The following is a 25,203-nucleotide window of genomic DNA, read 5'->3' on the forward strand; positions in this document are numbered from 1 at the left end:
CCCAAAATTACCTCATTGCCTGGCATTAGCTACCACTGACGGCCATAGACGTTCAATCCGTTTGAAGTGGGAGGGATGGCAGCGAATGAACGAATGTTCATTCGCTGCCACCCTCCCAGTTCAAATGGATTGGACGTCTACTCGTGATAAACTCATTCCAATTCACAGCAGAAGCTTGTTTTTCTGTTTATTAGTTGTTTGGAGAATATCCTAGAATGATTTCCTGACCATTTTATCGATAATCGTTGTATCGGCATATCATCAAAAATCATCGTTATCGTGAGCTTTGTATTGCAAATCGTATCGTATTGTGAGGTACCAAGAGGTTCCCACTCCTGATGTATATCCATCTTGCATCTTCTGTCCTCAGGTGGTTTTGGCTACGCAAGGCAAATGACCGTCTCTAAGGTGCTAGTCACATGATCTGTTTGAAAAAATTATATGTATCCAGGGGTGAAAAAGGGCGGGAACGGTCAGGAACGCAGTTCCGGTATAAGATTCTGGGCCGGAACGCTGTTCCGGTACATCGTGCTTTGATTCCGAAAATATGACGGCAACTGTCAAAACGCTATGTAAAAAAAAACAAAAAAAACAAAAACAAAGCTGCCACACATGCATTTCATCTCCAAGAAGAAAACAATCGAACAACATCAGATTTACATACACAAGTATTAACAACAACCATAATAAAATGCTTGTGTAGCGTAATCCGTTTTCACCGATATTTATTATTTATTTTATTCCACGGACAGCATGGAGGTTTCCCCAGCTGCTGCAGTTATCCGAGTCTGACGATGACGAGTCACGTCAATGTGCGAATGCAAGTAAAACACCTGGGCTCATTTATCTGTTCAATTGGCTGACATACTGACATGTGATCACCAGACATAGTTAGCTCTGATTGGTTCAAATGTGCATGTTTTCTGAAACGGCAAAAAATAAAAAATTGCAACAGAAAATGGATCAAATCTATAAGAGCAAGGAAAGAGTTAAGGTGGCTCATTTATCATATTTCGTTTTATTTGCTCATATGGGGAGGTTCAGAACATCTTTGCTGTCAATGTGCACTTTGGACTTATATTTCTTCATTTATGTTAGGCTACTTATTCATTTCCTTATTATTTAAAAAAGTCAATGTTTGCACAATCTTCAAAATATATTCCATTTCACTCTGCATAATATGTCATTTGTACTTATTTTTCTGAATGTATGTTACTTATATCATTATTTTTAAAAAATGTTTACATTATCTTCAATTTTAATATACATCCTATGTTCTTAAGCAGTTAAAATCGAGATTTGGCATTTAGTATGAGAGGAAATGAGGGAAAATAGAAATTAGGAGCTGGAGGTTGGGGTTATAGCGGTGTGTTAACTTTTATTTTGCAAATCATTGAAAAAATACAATTTTGAATGAAAATCATTTTTTGTATGTGTTATAGAAATAACTTACCAAAACAGTTTTCTTTGCATTTCAGTAGTTTTGACCCCCATCCCCCCAAAAAACAAATAAAAAATAAAATTTCTGGCTCCGTGGCGACCTTCACGCCAGGGAGTTCCGGCAAGAAATTTTAACCACTTTCACCCCTGTATGTATCTATATTTTTGTTCATTTCTTTAATTTTTGTTGTTTGTTTTATTGCTTCACAACTTTTATAGACAACATTTTACCAGCAAAGTCTTAATTTTAAATTCATATATAGAAAAGTCAATTACAAGCAATGACATTTTCAGTCCCCTTCCCCTGTGATCTCCGCGTATGATATTGAATCTTTATGATCACCCCCCCAAAAAGTCAGTGCACTCATTGGAATGAATAATTTAACTTTAATAACATTAGGTAGATCTCATACAGTGTAGTAGAAGATAACATGCCAGATAATGCAGAGCATGACCAAAATTAGACTTTTACTATGCTTAGAGAGTGCAACATAAAGCAACTCAACTACAGGAGGAATCGCTCTAATCCTCCCACTCCCTTTTCAAAAGCCAAGTATGCATTGTATAACTATCAAGGTAAGGGTCAAGGAGGAAGAAATCCTCATCTTTGCCCCTCAAAGGCCGACCGCTAAGGAGATACTTGACGGTGGCCAGAGCGATGTCCGACTTACAGGACAGGAAGCTCTTGAGGTTGAGTTTCGGGAGAACGGCTTCAGCGAGAGAAACGGAAAGACTCTTAGGGTTGGTTGATTGTTGGATTTCAAGCGACTTCTGCTGGAGCAACGAACCAAAGGCCAATGTCGGCTGAGCGATGTCCTTTAACATGGCCAGCCGTTTAGATGCCTTCTCAAGTGCCGACGTAAATCCCGTGTTGTGTGCTTTCAATTCAGCTTGAGCGTAGCCCTTGTAGAGTGACTTGCTGACGCTTAGGGGCAAGAGTCCACTTTCGATGATCTCCTCCACTTCGCCGCCCAACAGTTGGCGAATGATTGCCTTCCTCTTGAGGGTGCATGTGACTGACTTGTGGGTAGTCACTCCTATGTTAGACACAGAGCCAGTCAGAGTTTTTGTGGTACGGGGCAGACTTTTAGCAGATGCCAACAAGCACATCGCCAGCAAACAGGAAAACAAGCACAAGGGTATTCCACGCTACCATGTTAGCAAGTTAAAAAGCAGGATGTTTTAAAGGGATTGACAAAAGCTGGTAAGGCAGAGTAAGGGTTGGTTGACAGACTTAATATAACTTGACCATCAGAGGACGGTGTTGCACAATATCAGTATTAAAGAGATTGCTCCAGCACCTCCGCGACCATCATGAGGAAAAGCGGCATGGAAAATGAATGAAATAATCGTGCCCCCGAAAAATGTACAGTTGTGGTCAAAGGTTTACATACACTTGTGAAGAACATGATGTCATGGCTCTCTTGAGTTTCCAGTTATTTCTACAACTCTGATTTTTCTCCGATAGAGTGATTGGAACAGATACTTCTTTGTCACAAAAAACATTCATGAAGTTCAGTTCTTTTATGACTTTATTATTGGTGAACAGAAAAAAGTGATCAAATCTGCTGGGCCAAAAATATACATACAGCAGCGCTAATATTTGGTAACATGTCCCTTGGCCATTTTCACTTCAATTAGGCGCTTTTGGTAGCCATCCACAAGCTTCTGGCAAGCTTCTGGTTGAATCTTTGACCACTCCTCTTGACAGAATTGGTGCAGTTCAGTTAAATTTGATGGCTTTCTGACATGGACTTGTTTCTTCAGCATTGTCCACAAGTTCTCAATGGGGTTTAAGTCAGGACTTTGGCAAGGCCATTCGAAAACCTTAATTCTAGCCTGATTTAGCCATTCCATTACCACTTTTGATGTGTGTTTGGGTTCATTGTCCTGTTGGAACACCCAACTGCGCCCAAGACCCAATCTTCGGGCTGATGACGTTAGGTTATCTTGAAGAATTTGAAGGTAATCCTCCTTCTTCATTATCCCATTTACTCTCTGTAAAGCACCAGTTCCATTGGCAGCAAAACAGCCCCACAGCATAATACTACCACCACCGTGCTTGACGGTAGGCATGGTGTACTTGGGGTTAGAGGCCTCACCTTTTCTCCTCCAAACATATTGCTGGGCATTGGGGCCAAACAGCTCGATTTTTGTTTCTTCTGACCACAGAACTTTCCTTCAGAAGGTCTTATCTTTGTCCATGTGATCAGCAGTAAACTTCAGTCGAGCCTTAAGGTGCCGCTTTTGGAGCAAGGGCTTCCTTCTTGCATGGCAGCCTCTCAGTCCATGGAGATGCAAACACGCTTGACTGTGGACACTGACACCTGTGTTCCAGCAGCTTCTAATTCTTGGCAGATCTGCTTTTTGGTAATTCTCGGTTGAATCTTCACGCTCCTGACCAATTTTCTCTCAGCAGCAGGTGATAGCTTGCGTTTTCTTCCTGATCGTGGCATTGACAAAACAGTGCCATGCACTTTATACTTACAAACAATTGTTTGCACTGTTGCTCTTGGGACCTGCAGCTGCTTTGAAATGGCTCCAAGTGACTTTCCTGACTTGTTCAAGTCAATGATTCGCTCTTTCAGATCCATGTATGTATATTTTTGACCCAGCAGATTTGATCACTTTTTCTGTTAACCCATAATAAAGTCATAAAAGAACTGAACTTCATGAATGTTTTTTGTGACAAAGAAGTATCTGTTCCAATCACTCTTATCGGAGAAAAATCAGAGTTGTAGAAATAACTGGAAACTCAAGAGAGCCATGACATTATGTTCTTCACAAGTGTATGTAAACTTTTGACCACAACTGTACATTGTTTTTAATGTAGTCACACATCACTTTGGCTAGGTTTATACCGCAGGGCTTAAAGCACAAATCCGATTTACTGTGTTTTTCCGACTCGTGTGAGACATTAACTGGGACAAGTCGCATAGAAGTGGACTATTTCAAATCAGATCTGGGTCACTTTCGTATCTGGTTTAAATCCGATCTGGGCGTCATTTTTCTAGAATGTGGCGGCGGTCTGAACTGTCAAGTCACCCAAATTGGAATTCATGCAGCAATTACCTGAGCAAAGGGAGAGAACGGCAGGCAAGGCGGTAGTGATGTAGCTGTGCATTAGCGTTAGCGCCGCCTAGCTAGAACTCTGCTTTTACGCAGGAGGCGGCTTGATCACAGTCATAAAAAAATAAAAGGAAGAAAAAGGATGAGCCTTATAATGCTCGGTTTTCTTTTTGTGTGCCAAATAAGCAATATTTCAGTATTGCTTACATGGCCAAGTCGGGGCAAACTGACGCACACATACAGTATAAGGCTTATGTGTGTGCGTCATGCACGCACAGTCCATGCGTTCTTTCAATCCATATAAACTTTGGATATAAGACTAAATGGGGTTTATTAACGTGTTATTTCTGTCCTCTTTTTGGAAATCAAAATATGATCACCCTGTAAAAATTGTACAGCCAGCATGTGTAGTTATTTGTGTTGATGCTTCTGTGTATGTGAATCAGTTTGCTCAGCGCGTGTCGGACTGCGAATTAATGCGCATGCGTAATACTTGATTGGGCTCCATGGACAAAGGCAGTTTGAACGGGCACGCCAAAAAACATGACAAAAAAATCAGAATTTTACATTGAGACGTGCAGTATGAACTTAGTCTGAGATGCAAGAGACAATTACTTTTTTGGGTCGATTTAAACATTTTAAGATCTCTGCTGTTCATTTTAAGGACCTCTAAAAAATGGTTTTTAGTAATGAAAATGTTATCATTAAAAAGGGTGAGGACAAAGCTTTAGTTTTGACTCACATTCTTTCGCTAAACAGTTTAATGCTAGTTATTAGCTTAGCTTTTAGCCAAGAAAATAATGAAAAATAAAGAGATTGATTGTCATACCAGCAACAATTCAAAAGATTCAAAGTATTTATTTGTTGTGTAATGTTGAAGAAAAAATGTAAATCTGTTCTTTTTGTAAACCTATTCTAATTAAATGGTAATGTTATAATGTAGTCTTTTTAATGCTCCATGTTTATAAAAATACTTAATTAAAAAACATGCATTTCATTCCAAAGTGTCATGATTTTTAAAGAAAATCCCATTTAAATGAAAAGTGATAACCAACTCTATAGTGTGTGACATCCATCCCAATTGTCACAAAGTGTATAAAAAATAAATCGGTGTAAGATTTGAAAAACAAAAAAAGGATGTTCAATTCAAACCATTTCTCCGTTACCAGTAGTCTAATAAATTTACCATGTGCATTCTTAATTTTTTTGAGCAGGAAACTTTCACAAGAAGGCCATTTATGTTAAGTGTCTGTCCGTTTTAAGCTGTTGCAAGCCATGCATGTTTCAAAGAAAGCGTTCTTACCGTGCTTAAAGGACACCAGGACAATACGGTTGTCAATTGGGAGTGTTTTCCTAAAGATATTAACAAGAGGCACGTTGGGTGTTTTACCAGCTTTGTTGGCAAACACAGTTGTCGTCAAGATGTTATACTGCGAACGAGAGGTGTAAAAAGTTTCAAATTGGTGCCAATTGCTGGGAGGGCGATCATTCGCTCCCAGCCTCTCAAAATGGACTGAACCTCTATTGCCGTCAAAGGCACTGCAATGTCTTCATGTAGCCAACAAGAGGAATCACCTGAGCCTGAGAGATGCTGACAGGATTCTTGAACACCGTCCACGTGACGCTTTGATAGCAAGGCGGCGATGTGAGAGAGCCGTCGTAGCGGAAATACTCATCCAAACGCTGAGGCATCATCTGCCTGATGTCAAATGCTGGAATTTTATGGCTGTTTGCTACAAATAAAAGTAGATGTCAATCATGTGTCTGCCACATAATACTCTCAGAAAAGGATATTAGACTCACACTTGTATTTAACTTGACTGAAATAAGGTAAAATCTTTTCAAAACTTGGATTATGGGCCCCAATCTGTTTGGAAAAATAGTTAGATCGTCATCAAGATGAATATTGATACTCAATCTCAATATTAAGATCATCACCTCAATTAAAACAGCCAGTGCAGCCAAACCGTCAGATTTGTCAAAAGCCATGGAAACATTGGTGTATCTTGCTGAATTGTAGTGTACAATGTGCAGCTGTGAAAGAGAGAAATTAGTTATAATTGGCAAAAAACCACACACGCCACCAAGAAAATTACAACAAATTGCCATTTTTTGTGCAGTGCACAGTCACGGAAGCCCTGCAATAAATGTATTTTTATACCGTTTTTGTGGAAGTGAACATTGAGATTTTAAGGTCAGGTCCGTGATCCATCAGGCCAAAACAACATGTTATTTAAGTAATGTGGTTGTGGATACTGGAATGACTTGAAAGAGACACAAACCAAAATAACTCACAAGTGGCTCTGAGGCCGGTGGCACAGGCCGTGTGATGGCACAGGTGTAAAAAGACAATTACATTAAAAAAAAAAAAAAAAAAAAAAAAAAAAGCGTTTACAAAAATCTCAAATACCGTAAATTCCACTTTATAAGGTGACATTTTTCCCTCTATGACTTCCATCCATGAAGAATGATATGTCTTATTTATGGATTTTATGAGTTCCCCAGGCAGCAAGCCCAGGCTATGGCCTTCCTGTGTGGAGTTTGCATGTTCTCCCTGTGCCTGTGTGGGTTTTCTCTGGGTACTCCCACATTCCAAAAATACGTGGACACTCCAAATTGTCCATATGTATGAGTGTGTGCATAAATGGTTGTTTGTCTCATTCTTCCCTGCGATTGGCTAGCAACCAATTCTGGGTGTACACCACCTACTGCCCATAGTTAGCTGGAATAGACTCCAGCACCCTTGTGAGGATAAGCGGCATGGAAAATGAATGATTTTCTTAATACGGTACCAGGAAAATAAATGTTTTTCATTTTACGGTTGTGTTACTGCCGTGTTTAGTAATCAGACATTTGAAATAATGACAGTACGTTGATGTATCATTTTATAAAGATGTTTCATGTTTTAGTTGCCTGCCGCTTTTAGTCAGCTGCGCTGTATTGTGTGAACTTTGTGGTAATTTTTATGTAAAAACAGTAACAATAGGTTTTGTGAAGTCGGCTCTATTCAAATGTCTTCTAGTATTTGTGAAATTTTGCTTTAGGGCTCACTGGGTCAAAATGTGAACTATGGAAACAAAGCTTAGAGGGTGTTACTGTAAACATTTACTGCACTAAATATAAGTGTATAAGTGTAAGACAAAGGAAACGTGCTTAAAGGGAAAGCAACTTTATCATGTGCTTCTCAGTGGAATGAACCTTGTTCAATGTCCCATCGTCTCCCTGAGTAAATGCGTTTATCAAATCAATTGATGTACCAGAATTTTCTCCAGCTAAATCTGGAGAAGACAGACGTGACCATTTTTGGGCCAAAAAAGGAAAGGTCAAAGATAAGCACACACCTTGGCACAATGTCACTTACAGCTACAAATCAAGTCAGAAATCCTGGAGTAATTATTGACTCGGACGTAAAATTTTGTAGCCATCTAAAGTTCGTCACTAAATCTGCTTATTACCACCTAAAAAATATAGCCAGAATTAAGGGGTTTCTGACTAAGCATGACATGGAAAAACTTGCATGCATGCATTCATTTTCAGTAGATTGCAACGGTCTTGATAAAAAATCTGTCAGGAAGCTGCAAATAATGTAGAACGCTGCTGCCAGAGTCCTTACAAATACAAGGAAACTGGACCACATTACACCGGTTTTGAAATCGTGACACTGGCTTCCAGTGAGTCAAAGGATAGACTATAAAATACTGCTGCTCCTCTACAGAACACTTAATGACCTTGGACCAAAATACATGCTTGATTTGTTGGATCCCTATGAGGCATTTACTGTAGACCCCTAAGTCGTCTGGAACTGGTCTCCTGTATGTTCCAAGAACAAGAACCAAACAGGGTAACGCAGCATTTAGTTATTATGCTCCTCACCTCTGGAACAAGTTACCTGTAGGTCTAAAGTGTGCTAAAACTGTTAGGTCCTTTAAATCAGGCCTAAAAACGCTTCTGTTTATCACAGCATATCCATAACTGTCTATATATTTGACATTTTAAATGTATTTTGTTTTTATTCATTTTACGTATAATTTTATTTCCTATTTCAACTGTCTTTGTTTTAACTTTCTTTTAATTTATTGTTATTTTTATGAATCATTTTATCTCTGCTCGTTGATCTTCATGTGATGTAAAGCACTTTGAATTGCCTTGTGTTGAATTGTGCTATACAAATAAAAATGTGGCTTGCCTGTTGAAAAAACACAAAATTTCATTTTCTGATTTGTACTGCAGCTCGGAAGTTGAATGAATGAACAAACGAACACATTAGTGAATAATGCATAATAGTGGCAAAAAACATCAATTAAAAAAAACATTTCCAGAAGTGGCCACTCATCATGGGGGAAGCCGTTTAATCAGTACTCTATATGCTGGCTATTTTGACCAATCAAATGTGAGTATCCCAGACTGCCTTCCTTGGGATGTCATTGAAACCCATTATCACATGCACCTCCGCTTGCGTCTATTAGTGTGTATGTGTGTGGGTATAACTGACTTCTTGAAATGGTTGCGCTAGTAAGTATAGTCATAATTAGGGCCCGAGCACTAAGCGTGCGAAGGCCCTATTGTTTTGCAAAGGATTTTTATTTTTTTTATTTTTTATTTTTTTCAGGGCAAATGAAAACGGCCAATTTGGAGGCCTGAACATGCACGAAAAGTCACCAAAATTTGCACATACGTCCGGAAAATTGTAAATTTCGATAATTTTGCAACGTTGCAAAAAAATATAACAAAATGGCTCAGTGGCGCCCCCTTGAAATTTTAAAATTGGCCTATAACATTAGGGTCTTTCAGCGTAGAGCAATGAAATTTGGGGGGTCTATACCTTGTCCAAAACCGCTCCAAAAAAGCATTTACACCCATATTCCAAACCCAACAGGAAATCGGTTATTTTGGGTCAAATATGAAATTTTTGTCGATTTACAGGGTGCACATTTGAGACCTTTTCGCCGAGGGAGTTGGTTGGATCATCTTGAAAATTGGTGAGACTATTCAGGAGACATATGAAATCTTAAGTTTTGAAAATGGTGCGTTTTCATTCACGGGTCTGACCTGGGCGTGGTGCCAAAGTCGGCCATTTTTTCGGCAAAATGACAAATTCAGTAAATGACTAATAGTTCCTTGACACAACGTTCAATCTTTTTCATATTTGGCATGTATGTGTGGTATCCCACCCTTAACACGAGTGCATTGAAATATTACCCATTAGGTCTAGCGCCCCCTAGTGAGAACAGGAAATGCCTTTTTTTACGAGACAGGTTCCTCCTCCAAGGGAAAAAAATCTGTTGACCTCAAACCTGCATCAGGGGAGCCTTAAGACCTGTGTTCAGGTGCCTGATGAAAAATATTGAGGTTTCGTTGAGGCGGAGGGGTCCAAACAGGAAAGTGAAAATGAACGTAAACAATTTGTCACGCAAAAAGCTTTGAACAGTCATAACTCGGCAGATATGCAACATATCTGCGCCAAACTTCCCGTGTTTGTTGAGAGTCATACCCTGAAGGTTCTTGTAGGGGTCATTTGCATCAACTCTACAGTGCCAACTAGTGGCGACAGAAAGAAGTTTTAAAAAAGGCCTTTCCTATTGGGTTTTTTCAACATAGAGCAAGGAAATTTGGGGAGTAGATACCTTATGCAAAACTGCTCCAAAAAGTCTCTTGCACCCATATTCCAAATCCAACAGGAAATCGGGTATTTTGGATCGAATGTGAAATTTTCATGGGTTCACAGTAGGAGTTTACATTTGGAGGCTTGAATATGCACAAAAACTCGTAAAAATTTGCACATACATACGGCTTTGGATAACGTTCAATAATCTTGCAATGTTACGAAAAAATGTAACAAAATGCCTCAGTGGCGCCCCCTTGAATTTTTCAAAAAGGTGTTTCCTATTAGGTTTTTTTAACATAGAGTGATGAAATTTGGGGAGTCGATACCTTGTGCAAAACTGCTCCAAAAAGTCTCTTACACCCGTATTCCAAATCCAACAGGAAATCGGGTATTTTGGATCGAATGTGAAATTTTTATCGGTTCACAGTAGGAGTTTACATTTGGAGGCTTGAACATGCACGAAAACTCACAAAAATTTGGACATACATGTGGCTTTGGATAACGTTCAATAATCTTGCAACGTTACAAAAACATGTAACAAAATGGCTCAGTGGCGCCCCCTTGAAATTTTCAAAAAGGCCTCTCCATTTAGGTTTTTTCAACGTAGAGGGATGAAATTCGGAGAGTCGATACCTTGTACAAAACTGCTCCAAAAAGTCTCTTGCATGCGTATTCCAAACCCAACAGGAAATCAGGTATTTTGGATTGAATGTGAACTTTTTATCGATTTACAGTGTGCACATTTTACACCTTGGCACCTAGGGAATTAGTTTGATCATTCTCAAAATTGGCGAGACTGTTCATGAGGCATATGAAATCTTAAGTTATCAAAATGGTGTGTTTTCATTCACGGGCCTGACCTGGGCGTGGTCCCAAAGTCGGCCATTTTTGGGCAAAATACCAAATTCAGAAAATGATTAAAAACTCAGTGATACAACGTTCAATCTTTTTCATTTCTAGCATGTATATGAGATATCCCAGCCTGAACACGACTGCATTGAAATATTACCCATTAGGCCTGGCGCCCCCTAGTGGGAACAGGAAATGGCCTTCTTTACGAGACAGGCTCCTCCTCCAAGGGAAAAAAAATCTATTGACCTCAAACCTGTTTCAGGGGAGCCTCAAGACATGTGTTCAGGTCCCTGATGAAAAATATTGAGGTTCGTTGAAGCGGAGAGGTCCAAACTGGAAGTGAAAATGACCGTCAACAATTTGTCTCGCCAAAAATTTTGAACAGTCATAACTCGGCAGATATGCAACATATCTGCGCCAAACTTTCCGTGTTTGTTGAGAGTCATACCCTGAAGGTTCTTGTAGGGGTCATTTGCATCAACTCTACAGTGCCAACTAGTGGCGACAGAAAGAAGTTTTAAAAAAGGCCTTTCCTATTGGGTTTTTTCAACATAGAGCAAGGAAATTTGGGGAGTAGATACCTTATGCAAAACTGCTCCAAAAAGTCTCTTGCACCCATATTCCAAATCCAACAGGAAATCGGGTATTTTGGATCGAATGTGAAATTTTCATGGGTTCACAGTAAGAGTTTACATTTGGAGGCTTGAATATGCATAAAAACTCACCAAAATTTGCACATACATGCGGCTTTGGATAACGTTCGATAATCTTGCAACGTTACGAAACAATTTAACAAAATGGCTCAGTGGCGCCCCCTTGAAATTTTCAAAAAGGCCTCTCCATTTAGGTTTTTCTAACATAGAGTGATGAAATTTGGAGAGTCAAAACTTTGTGCAAAACTGCTCCAAAAAGTCTCTTGCACACACATTCCAAATCCTACAGGAAATCGGGTATTTTGGATTGAATGTGAACTTTTTATCGATTTACAGTGTGCACATTTTACACCTTGGCACCTAGGGAATTAGTTTGATCATTCTCAAAATTGGGGAGACTGTTCATGAGGCATATGAAATCTTAAGTTATAAAAATGGTGTGTTTTCATTCACGGGCCTGACCTGGGCGGGGCGCCAAATTCTTCCATTTTTTCGCCAAAACACCGAATTCGGAAAATGACTGATAACTCCCTCATACAACGTTCAATCTATTTTAAATCTGGCATGTGTGTGAGGTATACCAGCCTGAGCAGGACTGGATTGAAAATGTACCATTTGTGCCTGGCGCCTCCTAGTGGGAACAGGAAATGCCCTTTTTTACGGGACACACTCCTCTTCTAAAGGGAAAAAATCAATCTACCTCAAACCTGCATAAGGGAAACCTTAAGACCTGTCTTCAGGTGCCTGATGAAAAATATTGAAGTTTCGTTGAAGCGGAGGGGTCCAAACAGGAAAGTGAAAATGACTGTCAACAATTTTTCTCTCCAAAAACTTTGAACAGTCATAACTCGGCAGATATACAAGATATCTGCGCCAAACTTCCCGTGCTTGTTGAGAGTCATACCCTGAAGGGCCTTGTAGGGGTCATTTGCATCAACCCTACAGCGCCAACTAGTGGCGATAGAAAGTCACTCGTTTTTCCAAAACATGTCCGGTTGTTTTCATGTTGGTCATTGTAGTTTCAAGACCTATTAAAATACTTTTTTACGGCCCATGTCCACGTGTCTCTGTCTGTTGCCGTGACGACCCTTTGTTCGCCATTTAAAGGAAATATTTTTTTTCAGAGACTCAGGGAGCTTATAGAGCCACAATAGTTGGCACACTTGGTCGAATTGGCCCAGTTAGAAGATTAATTTTGGTTTTGAATAAGGGCTTGGCTGCACAGCTCAGTAGTGGCTCCTTTTTTGTAGTACTCTCTCCAATAGGGGTTTTTATCTCTTGGGTGTGGGAATGTAAATAGGCGACTTTCGAGCATGTTAGGTTCTAATGAGATGATTAGAGAGGAGGATCTGCCACCACCCTGACCTGCACACAGTCCGAGTTGCGTGACGTCCGAGTTGCGCTAGATTGCGAGGGCCCGTTCAGTCCTGCTTGCAGGCCTAGTTTGTCTTTGTAATAATATTCTCTACATCAGGGGTCCCCAAACTACGGCCCGCCTCCACACTTGGTCCGGCCCACTGAACGTTTTTTTTTTTTTCCCAATAGTGCTATTTATTTCCTGGCTTTTTTTCTGTGAAGAACCCAGAGAGGGTTGTTTGGTTATTATCTATTTAATTAATAGTGTTATTATTATTTATTATTATATCATTTTATTTGTATTTTTATTTTTATTTACTTCTGTTCCGTGAAGAATCCAGAAAGGGTTATTTGATTGTGGCTTTCTGAAAAAACATAAAAAAATTTACATTTAGGCACTCCTGCAATCGTCACACTTTTTCTGTTACAAACTGACCCCGGCCCCTCATCAAAGAAGGGAAAAGTTCTGTGGCCCTCATAGGAAAAAGTTTGGGGAACCCTGCTCTGCATGATCAGAGGTAGAAGAAATGCACCATTTCTTTACCTATAAAGGGATTCACGGATGGAAAGGCTTGTAGTTCTTAAAAGATAAACGTTATTATGAGTTAAAATAATTTTATATTGAAACCCCTCTTAATGTTTTCGTTTTGATACAATTTGTAAAATTAGTTTAAATAGTAGGTCGCCACTGTTGTTGACGTCGCAGGGTGGTGACGTCACATGGTTTTGCTGCCGGACTTCCAGAGTATGACTCCAGCGACATAAACATGTCATTTGTTCAACCCTTTCAATTTGACCCGAGAGGAACATTAATGAGCCTGACAGCACTGTCGATTTTTCACAAAACGAGCAGCAAAAGCAAAATGAACAGGAAAGATGGGATGAGACGAGAGTATGACAAAACTGATGTTCTGCCAAAATGTGCTACGCCGGCGAAACGTTCTACAAGAGATAAATTTGACACCCAAAGTACTACTGTACTGTGTGCTTTCAGCTTGTTTGGTTTGGATGCATACAGACAAAACATACTAAACATGCCTTTAAAAAATGCTTAAACATAGTAATATCAAATAAGGGTGGTTGAAATATGCTACGTGAATAATGTGGTCAACAGGTCAACAATCTGCTTTATAGCTACAACAAGAAAACACAATGCTATGAGAGGGAAACACATGCAAAAAGTATTTTGAGGCAATGAAAAGGTAATATAAGACTCAATGGTAAGTACTCGCCGCTTTTAACCGATGTGCGGATGTGTTGGACGTTTCACCACGTAGAAGGAATCGGAGTAACCCGGAGTGTTCGACTAGTGACCGTGACAATCTACGTCATCACCCCGAGCGTCCATCGCGCACATAAAACATTGCGCCCTCCGTAGGTCAAAACATGTATTAAATATGATGGATTTTTAAATCAATGGCAATATTTTATGTGTTTCTAATAACATATTTTAGTAAAAGAGAACAATTGTGGCTTATTAGAGTCCTATAAGTCAGAGGTTCCCTTTAAAATGTTGCTTCTTTTACGACTAAGACAGCAACAAAATTCAACAGATACTGTACTTGTGATTCGTTCTAAAGAACAGACATGCCATTCACTTTTGCTTTACCTCAGCAGCATACTGTTTACCGTTGACCGTGTGCTCCGAACCAAGGGGATTAGTTTTGGAGCCCCAGTGGATGTGAAGCTGAGTTGCAGTGTAGCGTTGAGGAAGGCCGGAGACGGTCATACCCGAGGGAAGTAAGACTTGGACTGTGGACCAAATGACAGAAAGAGAAGTTATTTCTCTCTATACAGAAAATCAGAACAAGATGAATATTTTTTCAAGTGGAAGCCATAGTCAGCACATTGCAGAGATGCATTACTCTGATGAAAATGTGCCACCGCTTTGGTCCATCAGGCCAAGCAAACATACCAATTTTGGCAACTGGATTGCTTGCATAACCGCAATTGAATCAGCAGATTGCTGGCATAGTCGAGCTAACCAATGCCGTTTGCCGCTGTTAAGATTAACTAGACCCTGTGCAGGGCAAGCATAGCAGATGAGTAATCTTTACTCATAATTTCCCAGAAGAAATGGAAAACTCTTTCATTTAAGGAAAATGCTGCTAAGAAAAGAAGGGCGAAAAGATTTAAAGTAGTAGATGTCGAAACAAACGAGAGCCACCTATCATTTTCTGTTCCATTTTTGTATGGGTCATTTATAGTGATTATGTTTCACCACATTCATTTATTTCTTTTTATTTATTTCTAGTTCCCTTGAAAATACTGTAGAGTTTAACATTGTCCGATTCTTAATGGGGTTTTTAGCCTGGTATTCCAAGCATGAAAGGTAGCAACTGCAACATGATATACTTGATTTAGCTTGGTGAGGAATCCAGTTTCTAATTTGGTCTTTATCTGAAGTTTGGGAAAATTGGCCGACAATGCGGATGAACCACTCACCTGTATGTCCATTATTTTTCAGCGTAAGAGCGCGTTGACCTGTAAGATCGTAGTTCTCAAGCACAATTGGGCGTAAAGATGAGTCAAAGATAAGTTTGTCTGTCTTGAAGTCAACTGGTGACTGCATAGGTCCAGAACAGTATGGAAAGTGTTTGAGCCAGTGGCTTTCTCCATCTGAGCCTGTAAACAGAGTTAGCTTAAGTCCATCCATCCATGCATTCTCCCATTTTCTATACTGTTGTGCCTAACCCTGTTGGCTTTAGGTGGCAGTAAATCACAGGGTGAATCTGAATGAGGCAATCCACTGGAACTCATCCCATGCCAGCTGCATGAAGTTCAGCTATGTGAAACAATACATTATGAATTGCCTCGGCCAGAGGCTTTTCCGATAAACCAGCTGGAGAACCAAATTTCGACTACAATGTAATGTCTCATGAAATAGCTGTCTTTAAAAAAAATATATATATACTGTATATATTCTTTGAATAAATAAATTACATTTTGTGCTGTCTGAAAGCTTTGGTATGTACATGTATGTAAAATATGAGATGGGGATGTCAAAATTAATCAGTGAATTCACAATGCTTTTGATAATCCACTATTTAGAGCAAATATCCAACCTAAATGATAAAACAATCTTATTTCAGCCTCTCAACTGAAAATATTTATCTGATTTCTGTAGTACCGTACTTTTCGGACTATAAGACACTACCCCCCCACCCCCACCCCCCCATCATTGTGAATCCTGCGGCTTATAGTCCAGTGCAGCTTATTTGTTGATTTATTTGGGTTAATAGGTAAAACACTTTATTTGATGGCGGCATCATAAGACTGCCATAAGATCGTCATAATTATGACATGACACTTCCATGAGCATTAACGAATGCTTATGAGAGATATCATTAAGTAACATCCGGCCAATGATGTCACTAACTCCATTTAGGTCCAGGTCGGATCTTTCACATCCATTCAAAAGTGAGATAATTGGCTGGATGACACAAATTTACATCTTTCATCAACATTTATTAATGCTCATGGCAGTGACATGTCATAATTATGATGGTATTATGACAGTTTTATGGCGCCACTGTCAAAATAGTGTTACCATATACCATAGCTAGCAATTAATGAAACAACTGGAACAGTAACTGAAGAAATAATTAGCACATAACATGAATTCTGATTGTTATTTACATCTGTAGTGGTGCGATGCATGTTAGGAGGCATGTTGGATGACAAAGGTGTTGACAGCAGGTGGCAGCAGAGGTTGACTGTCGCCCCCATGAAAGCAGTGATGGCCAAATAAAGCTTATTGAAGCAATGAAGCTTTGCAGCTTCATGAAGCTTCATGTTGGTTCATTTGGTCTTAGGCAGTCTTATGATGCCACTGTCAAATTAAGTTTTATCGGTTAATATCTTTTGGTGTAAATATCCCATAATACCGTGAGGACAGCTGCGGTTTGTAGTCCAGTGCGGCTTATCTATGAACAAATGTCATTTTTGTGTCAAATTTGGTGGATGGTGGCTTACAGTATAGTAAGGTGCGTCTTATGGTCCGAAAATTACGGTAATTTAAGAAAGAAGACTGATTAGCACGTAATTGACCAAATTAAAACATTTGCAAGCATTTGCTTTTTCTTCGTGAGAAAATGATCAATATTTTTCGATATTTTCTGACTGTAACAAAATCATAATCACTTGATGGAAAAATAACAGTCATTTTAAAATATTAACATGAACCATAGTATGAATAATCTGCAATTAATTCTCAAAAGTGCTCTTAGTATCATTACAGTTCAGCACAACATCACTCCTTCTTACGCGAGATGTAATTTGGTTGCATCAAACAGTTTTGGGATAATTTACAGTGATTGGCAAAATGTTAAACAAATCTTTATCTGATCAATCGATTAAATAAGTTCTTAAAAATATTTGTTAGCGACAGCTCTATTTTATTCTATTCTAGGGGGAAATTGATACTATGACTATAATAATAATAATAACAACACAACATAAAAAAAAAAAAAAAAAATCAAAAAGGAACAGAAGCGGTAACTTGGGTTAAATTCCAAGAAATTTATTTGGCTCTAAAGACTGAATCGGGGGTGGTCTATGAGTCAGTCCTGTCCTTATCAAGTGGTCACAGGCTGACCAATCTTTTGACCTCTTTGATGACCCTCTGGATACTTTGAGTCGAAGTGAAGGTCAACTCTGCCAAGCTGTTTCATTTTTCTCCACCGTAGTGTTTTACAAGCGCACATGGCAGCATGACTCGGTAAAACACCAATGCCATTTCATAGGGCTTCGTGCCTTGATTGTTTCTAATTCGCATGTACAGTTTACCAACTGCAGATGTTTGATTAATACCTACTGCACAAAAAATAGTGACAATCTCACTGCCTTATTATAGGATTTCCTCTAATTTGCACATAAATAACAGTGTAGGAAATTATTTGGCTGAAGTACAGTTTAACTCATTGACGGCGATAGAAGCCTAATTCAGTTTGACTCGGAGGGCTGACAGCGATTATTCACTGTTAGCTTCTCCCAGTCAAAATGAATTGGACGTCTATCCCCGTCAATGTCAGCCAATGAGTTGAATGCATGTAAAATATGTACAGTATAATTTTAAATTGTCAGCTAATTAAATAATGTGTGCAAATTTAGGAAAAGTGGCACAATATAATATGACATGAGGTTTCATGCTGAAAATAAACACAGCAGCAGATTTGATTCCATTATTATACATATTGTGACATAGATTTTGTGGTATGAGTAACTGAATTCATGCTTGATTGATGAATGGGTTCACCTTTAAACTTGTATAAATATTAGATAAACATGAATAAAGTAACAACATTAGAGAAAGATATCAACAAACTTACTGGTGTAGCCCCATTTGACCCCTGAAATAGACCAAAAAAATTGCATTGTAAATGAAAATGCAATTAAAGGAAGAAAATTAATAGTTACTTGAATACCCTAATCACCTAAAATAAGACTTCATGAAACAATATTACTAAGTAACACATGTTGATCATCTTACCGTAAGCCAGGGCCACATGCAGTAATAGTGCAACGGGTGTGAGCATCTTTGTGTCCTCTGACTGATGTGGATCGTTCCGTGCAGTAAACCACAATGCTCCACACCGCTTTTAAGCGCACGTTGCCTCTCATTGTAGCTTCCATTGACGTCACAGTAACAACAAAACCAGCCCACTGTATCTTCTTGTCAACACACTCTGACAAGTCCACCGAATCTTTGTTAAATGCCTCCAGCCAATTGAGTGATGGCGTTCGTCAGTGTTTAGAATATGACACCACAGTGCTCTATACAGTGTAGGGAAAGTTCATTTTTAACTAGCTTAAACCTACTCAGGATGTACCGGAACTTCAAAGTGCAGGAATCAATGCGCAAAAAAATTAAAACTAACTTATTTTCCGTCAGTTACTTTTCAATTTTTGTGACTAATATTTATTTCCTCACTTGTTTTACCAAAGAAAAATCCAACACACGTTAGTATTGTAAAATGTATTATTAATAAGAAAAACAACAAAAAATAGTAATACCCTGTAAGGGGCTCTCATTTAACTATTTGGCTACGATGAATGGTGCATGATGTCCAATCCATATACCTGGGAGGGTTGGCAGCAAATGTTTGTTGCCAGCCCTCCCAGGTATACTGTAGTTTTTTTTGTTTTTTTTTTAACGAATTGGCTGTCTTTGATGAAAATAGACACTCAATATATTTTAACCTGAAGGGGCTGGAAGTTATATTCGGACATTGCACTTGAATGTAATGGATTAACTACTTATTATATTCTTAGCTTTTACTCCATTTTATGTGATAGTCAACAGTACTTGTTTAAAGGGCAGCTGAAGAGTTTTTCGGATTTCGGTCTTGAGCGTTTTACTCGGTTAAATTGTATTAAACGCATAATTCGCTGTCTCAAAACTCATAAGATTTTTTTTTTTATTTGACCGCATAGTTTTAAAACCTTATACTGTACTTGTACAACATCTGAAAGTCGCAGATGGGAGAAGGCGAAATTCTGAGAGTAGAATGGGGAAGCCAGCTGGATGCCAACACGACGAGATGACAACATTTCAAATTGTAAAGAGGTTATTTTTTAGAGGGTACCATTTGGATTTAACAGAGTCGATGCTAACAGAGGGGATATTTTGTGTTAAGTTGTGCAAAGTTAGCCCTCAGCATAGCTTTGCTAGCATAATAGCTAACATGGCCTTGGATAATTGATGAGAAATCTCTAATTTTAAAATTCAACCTTTTGAAATGATCTAATTCAATTAATTTCTTTGACATATAGCTTTAACAAAGTAGGTACATTATGATCAACCTCATCATACTTCATAAAACTGCAAAATATGACTTTTAAGGGGGTAATAAATAAACATTTTTACCACAGTTGAATTTCCCGCCACTGGTGTGATGTTATCGCAGAATAGTGATGTCATTAATAAATGGGAAATTTACTTAAAGGCACACTAACACAGTTTAACAGAGTGGAATGTGACACTGGGGCTGAAAAGAAAACCTTTTTTGCTTTAAGCTAAATAATATATTTTAGTTTCAAAACAACACATGATTAAAAATAGTTTATCCAGGTCAATAAAATCATAATAATTATTTTGGACTTTTTTTTTCTACTAATATTAGTTATTTTATAGTCTGAGTTTGAATGAAACATACTGGGAAAAAAATTCCATAACAACCTTTTACCAGAAGGCAAATTGAAAAATAGAATTTAGGAGCTTGTACCCTTGAAATTATAATAGACAGCTATTGACAACACACTAAAAAATAAGTTAAATGAGTATTTGTCTAACTTTAGTGAAACTACAGCTTAATTTATACTGGGGACATAAATGCTACCTTATTAAAAAATGACCCAAGGACTTTGGCCAAATCTTAGTTCGAGATTTGGTTGAAATGAGCAGTTTCCTCATGGACCCATAGCCCATCTGTGAAGTACAGTGGTATGAAAGAGTATCGGAACCATTTGGAATTTCTCACATTTTTATGCATGAAATCACCATCAAATGTGATCTGATCTTTGTCAAAACCACACAGATGAAAAAACAGTGTCTGCTTTAACTAAAACCACCCAAACATTAATAGGTTTTCATATTTTAATGAGGATAGTATGCAAACAATGAAAGAAGAGGGGGAAAATAAGTAAGTGAATCATCATTTAATATTTTGTGCTCCTCCCCTTTGGCAGCAATAGCTTGAACCAGACGCTTCCTGTAGCTGCAAATCGGTCTGGCACATCAATCAGGACTAATCTAGGCCCATTCTTCTCAACAAAACTGCTGTAGTTCAGTCAGATTCCTGGGATGTCTGGCATGAATCGCTGTCTTTAGGTCATGCCACAGCATCTCAATGGGGTTCAAGTCTGGACTTTGACTTGGCCACTTTTTAGCTTCAAATGTCTCAGGTTTTCCTGCAAAGCATCCTAATAAACTTTTGAATTCATTCTTCCATTAATGATTGCAAGTTGTCCAGGCCCTGAGGTAGCAAAACAGCCCCAAATCATGATGCTCCCTCCACTATGCTTTACGGTGGGGATGAGGTGTTGATGTTGGTGAGCTATTTAATTTTTCCTCCACACATGATGTTGTGTGTTACTCCCAAACAATTCAACTTTGGTTTCATCAGTCCACAAAATATTTTGCCAAAACTTCCATGGAGTGTCCAAGTGCCTTTTTGCGAACATTAAACGAGCAACAATGTTTTTTTTATACAGGAGTGACTTCCCCCATGGAGTCCTACCATGAACACCATTAATGGCCATAGTTTTACATATGGTTGATCTGTACACAGAGATATTGACTGTGCCAGTGATTTCTGTAAGTCTTTAGCAGACACTCAGTTTCTTTTTTACTTATTTATTTATTTTTTAACCCCTCTGAGTATTGTGCGCTGAACTCTTTGGTGGACGGCCACTCCTTGGGAGAGAAGCAACAGTGCCAAATTCTCTATTTGTAGACAAATTCTCTGACTGTCAATTGATGAACATCTAGATTTAGAGATGTTTTTTTTTATTTTTATCCTTTCTCAACTTTATACAAATCAACAATCCTTGATCGCAGGTCTTCAGACAGCTCTTTTGACCAAGCCAAGATACACATCAAACAATGCTTCCCATCAAGACAATTCTTACCAGGGGTGTGTTTTATAGTGGACAGGGCAGCTTTAAACCACTCATCAGTGGTTGGGCACACACCTGACTTATATTGTTTGGTAAAAAATGGTTACCATTGCTCTTTAAGTCTCCTTAGGCGGAGGGTTCACCTACTTATATTTCCCCTTCTGTCATTGTTTGCATGCTATCCTCATTAAAATATGAAAATCTATAAATGTTCGGGTGGTTTTAGTTAAAGTAGAAAATGTTTTTACATCAAATGTGGTCTTGTCAAAGATCAGATCACATTTGATGGTGATTTTATGCAGAAATGTCAGAAATTCCAAAAGGTTCAGATATTTTTTCATACCACTGTATAATACTGAGACCAAGAGACCAAGGTTGCCTTTCCTCTACTGGAAGCTGAGAGAAGGAATCAGAATTAATTCGGTACAATTTAATCACTGAAATTTGGGAGATAAATACAGTTGACATTGAAACCAAATGAGAAAGTGTATTCTTTTAAAGGGAAAAAGAAAGTGACCACACAGTGGTGAGTTCACAGTAAACCAACTGGGCTAAAATGGCTTTGGCGACTAACTCCGTTAATAGTATTGAATGAGTTAATGGTTTCTACAAATACGATACAAGGGTGGTTGTAACAAATGGTGGGTAAACTTGAGTCAGTGCGCTCACACAAACTGTTTCAGGCTATCTAATTCAACTTTGTTCCGTCAACGTTTGTTTCAATTAAGCAGATGGAAGTTGTGGTCCAGAGGTCACTGACGACAGCCCGCTCACATAGTAGTTTACAACCTTGAATGAGTGGGTGAGCAACGGTGCACAGTCAAGCTGCAAGATGAAGCACTTACTACTTTTTGCCGTTTTTTTGGCTACATTTCACATCGTCCATTCTGATATTCCAGGTAGGTCACACTATTTTCTTTTATCTGTATGTAACATACACACACACACACACTCAGAAAGTCTTCAGTACTCCGAAATATACAACGCTAACAATGCAACATGGATGTTTTTGAAAACTAAGTATTAACTTTCTATTGTTATGGTAAATTGTATTTGTGTTTAATTTGAAGAGTAATCATTTTTACTAAGCGCGAAAGAAAGATAAAAGCAGACTTCCTGTGTGAGTCATTTCAGGGCAAGATGGCGCTCACAAAAACGTTGACACAACGCATTAAAGTAATTCACCTCAAGAACAGATCATTTCGTTAGAGCTCATTTAATCTTAAAGGCCTGTGCATGACAGGATTTTGACTTAAATCAAAGAATTGGAGTTACACATCCATTTTCTAGTCCTCAAAAGGGTCCCATGTGAGCTTTAGCCTAGTTGGTTAGTAGGCCCAGGCTAGTACTGTTGCAAAAATAGAAATGTATATAAACATTGATAATGACATTTTTTAACATATAAACTATAGTTAAAATCAACATTAGGACACTTTGTTTAATGATAGTATCAGTATGGGACAAATTGGAACACTACACTAGGCACTTTGATCAGTTTTCATCCCCAAACTAGGGCTGTCGGTTAAAAAAAAATAGATATAACATGAAACCAGTTCCTATTTGAGAAACTATAAAGGGCAGGTAGTTTGAAATGTGGCATAGGTGGTGCTTTTTATTGCCATCATAAAAAGAGGGAGAGGTGATGAGGTTAAACATTTATAGCCAGTGGGTGCATGTAAAATATTACAAGTCTGTGCAATTACTAGTTCTTTTCATCACTTAACATCAGAGGAATTTATTCATTTTTGTCTTCTGACAGAATTTTGCCAATTACCTGAGAGTGAAGGTGATGGGGAGAAATTCATCATTGCTTTATTCTACGACATCAACAAAGACATGTGCAGCCCATTCATATACAAAGGCCAAGGAGGAAACGAGAATCGTTTCCTAAATGAACGGGACTGCATGAGGAACTGCTCGGCCAATTTGGAGAAAAGTTACCCAAAAGATGGTGAGATTACAGTGATTCGTCCATAGTGGTCTAATGTGTCTTTTTAATGGACAATGTTTAAAGATTTGGAAATCATTGCACAATGGTGATGTCCTCATTCAGCCACGGAGTTAAATGTATATCAATCAGAAGTGAACAATATTTTCTTTGTTGCTGCAGCTACAGATGTTATTCTATTTGCTGGAAATACATGTACAGTAACTCATATTATACCCAGTGATTTGACAGGGAAGGCTTCACTACTGCACATTTGTGAAAGCAATACGCCATCAGGTGGTGAAAAATATAAAACAGCAGACTATATTGGAATGAAAAACTGCTTTGAACTGATCTTGTTGAATAACATCATCATTTTCAGATGAAAAAGCTGATTATACTTCTCCCCCCCTTTTAGCAACAGCAATGTGCATCTTGCCGAAGCTAGAAGGTGGATGCAACGGTAAATTTCTGAGATACTACTACAATTCTGTTTATGGAAAGTGCAAAAAATTCCTTTGGACCGGCTGCCATGGAAACGGAAACCGATTTTTCGACCATGACAGCTGCAATTCCACATGTGCCGGTATTTTCGGTGAGTGTAAATCCCCTTCGGCGATCCATATTGGGCTTGTATGTTAAAAACACAACTAATTGTGTTTACATGAATTCTCAGATAACCGAGAAGAAGAGGAAGAAGACGAGCCAGACACGCCAATTGGTAGGAAAATACAGCAAAATATAGAGCCCCAAACATTACAGTACTTGCGTTTACTCATTTGGTCATTTTCAACAGCAATCATCTGTGGAGTTTTACTTGGGGTCATCATCCTGAGCATCTTCATAACTGTCATCGTTCTGACTGTTCAATCAAAGTAAAAAAAAAAAATTGAAATTGAAAAATATATGAATGCATTAGTTTCGTTATGTTTCTGATGTACCTGCTTTTTGTGCTCTTTCCGTAGGAATAAGCAAAAGATGTCAAGCAAAAGTAAGGATGAACAGCCTGACGCACCTCTCAGGGGCATTGAAATGGCCTAATCCATCAAACACTTTGAGTGAGTGTGTATTTTTAAGTGTTGCTACCATACTCTGTGTGACCACCACTATCTTTGTTGTTTTGACGTTTTTCTCAACAGTCATTTTGATAATTGGTTACTAAATTTAATTTACTCTGATAGTAAATTAAATTTACAGTAATAAGAAATTAGATATTTCATTTTTTACAGGTACTGTACATGTGGTTGGTTGTGTGCTTATTCAATAATCTAAAAAAAAACACATTTAAACAGGATAAAAATTTGTCTACATATGAGGTACTGAAATATGTCCACTTTTGTAAATGTGCTAATTTTGTGTCGCTTTTCGGTGCACCTTAATGCCAACATACAGTACACAGTTGACTGTTGTGTACAAACTATGACCTATGGCAAATTTTGCTTGTATATGCATTTTCCTGACACAGGAAGCCAAGGAACACGGTAAATCAGTGTTGGAATATTGTACCATTTTATCTGCATATGCAGGTTGTTTGAAATAAAATACTTCCAATCGAATAAAATGCACTAAGTGTTGTAATTTTAATGACTGAAATACGCAAAGTAATTATGAGAGGAGATCCAACCAAAGAAACACAATCTACACACACCAGTTTTGTATCACAGCAAAAACCTATACACAGG

General features: G+C 38.4%; 2 protein-coding genes across 5 annotated transcripts; one reads left to right on the forward strand and one right to left on the reverse strand.

Annotated features, from left to right (window-relative positions):
- Positions 1 to 1,865: 1,865 nt before the first annotated feature.
- Positions 1,866 to 18,813, reverse strand: ca12 (carbonic anhydrase XII). 2 transcript variants are annotated; one of them, XM_057837082.1, is made up of 10 exons: positions 18,467 to 18,813; positions 18,306 to 18,326; positions 15,670 to 15,760; positions 15,421 to 15,600; positions 14,585 to 14,727; positions 6,448 to 6,543; positions 6,313 to 6,376; positions 6,085 to 6,242; positions 5,813 to 5,939; positions 1,866 to 2,477 (listed from the first exon to the last, which is right to left on the reverse strand). In XM_057837082.1, exons 4-10 carry the CDS (start codon positions 15,545 to 15,547, stop codon positions 1,963 to 1,965), a joined length of 1,230 nt encoding a protein of 409 aa, XP_057693065.1. In that variant the 5' UTR covers positions 15,548 to 15,600; positions 15,670 to 15,760; positions 18,306 to 18,326; positions 18,467 to 18,813; the 3' UTR covers positions 1,866 to 1,962. The 2 variants fall into 2 exon arrangements, with proteins under 2 accessions (XP_057693065.1, XP_057693064.1); XM_057837081.1 differs by lacking the exon at positions 15,670 to 15,760.
- A 3,171-nt stretch (positions 18,814 to 21,984) lies between these two features.
- si:dkeyp-73b11.8 (BPTI/Kunitz domain-containing protein) lies at positions 21,985 to 25,053 on the forward strand. 3 transcript variants are annotated; one of them, XM_057837388.1, is made up of 7 exons: positions 21,985 to 22,235; positions 22,323 to 22,493; positions 23,354 to 23,545; positions 23,940 to 24,116; positions 24,198 to 24,242; positions 24,318 to 24,396; positions 24,487 to 25,053. In XM_057837388.1, exons 2-7 carry the CDS (start codon positions 22,427 to 22,429, stop codon positions 24,560 to 24,562), a joined length of 636 nt encoding a protein of 211 aa, XP_057693371.1. In that variant the 5' UTR covers positions 21,985 to 22,235; positions 22,323 to 22,426; the 3' UTR covers positions 24,563 to 25,053. The 3 variants fall into 3 exon arrangements, with proteins under 3 accessions (XP_057693371.1, XP_057693372.1, XP_057693370.1); XM_057837389.1 differs by having other exon boundaries at positions 22,326 to 22,493; XM_057837387.1 differs by having other exon boundaries at positions 21,985 to 22,493.
- The last annotated feature ends 150 nt before the right edge of the window (positions 25,054 to 25,203 follow it).

The sequence above is a fragment of the Corythoichthys intestinalis genome, chromosome 5 (assembly GCF_030265065.1).
Source record: "Corythoichthys intestinalis isolate RoL2023-P3 chromosome 5, ASM3026506v1, whole genome shotgun sequence".
Lineage (NCBI taxonomy): Eukaryota > Metazoa > Chordata > Actinopteri > Syngnathiformes > Syngnathidae > Corythoichthys > Corythoichthys intestinalis.

Bases quoted from the DNA above. Each gene is read 5' to 3' on its own strand.
- si:dkeyp-73b11.8 (XM_057837387.1), top strand. From the start codon at position 22,427: ATGAAGCACTTACTACTTTTTGCCGTTTTTTTGGCTACATTTCACATC. The intron at 24,117-24,197 runs GTGAGTGTAAAT...ATGAATTCTCAG, and splicing joins CACATGTGCCGGTATTTTCG to ATAACCGAGAAGAAGAGGAA. The intron at 24,397-24,486 runs GTAAAAAAAAAA...CTCTTTCCGTAG, and splicing joins GTTCTGACTGTTCAATCAAA to GAATAAGCAAAAGATGTCAA.
- ca12 (XM_057837081.1), bottom strand. From the start codon at position 18,512: ATGCTCACACCCGTTGCACTATTACTGCATGTGGCCCTGGCTTACG. The intron at 14,728-15,420 runs GTGAGTGGTTCA...TTTGGTCCACAG, and splicing joins GAAAAATAATGGACATACAG to TCCAAGTCTTACTTCCCTCG. The intron at 2,478-5,812 runs GTAAGAACGCTT...TGTCTAACATAG, and splicing joins CCTGGTGTCCTTTAAGCACG to GAGTGACTACCCACAAGTCA.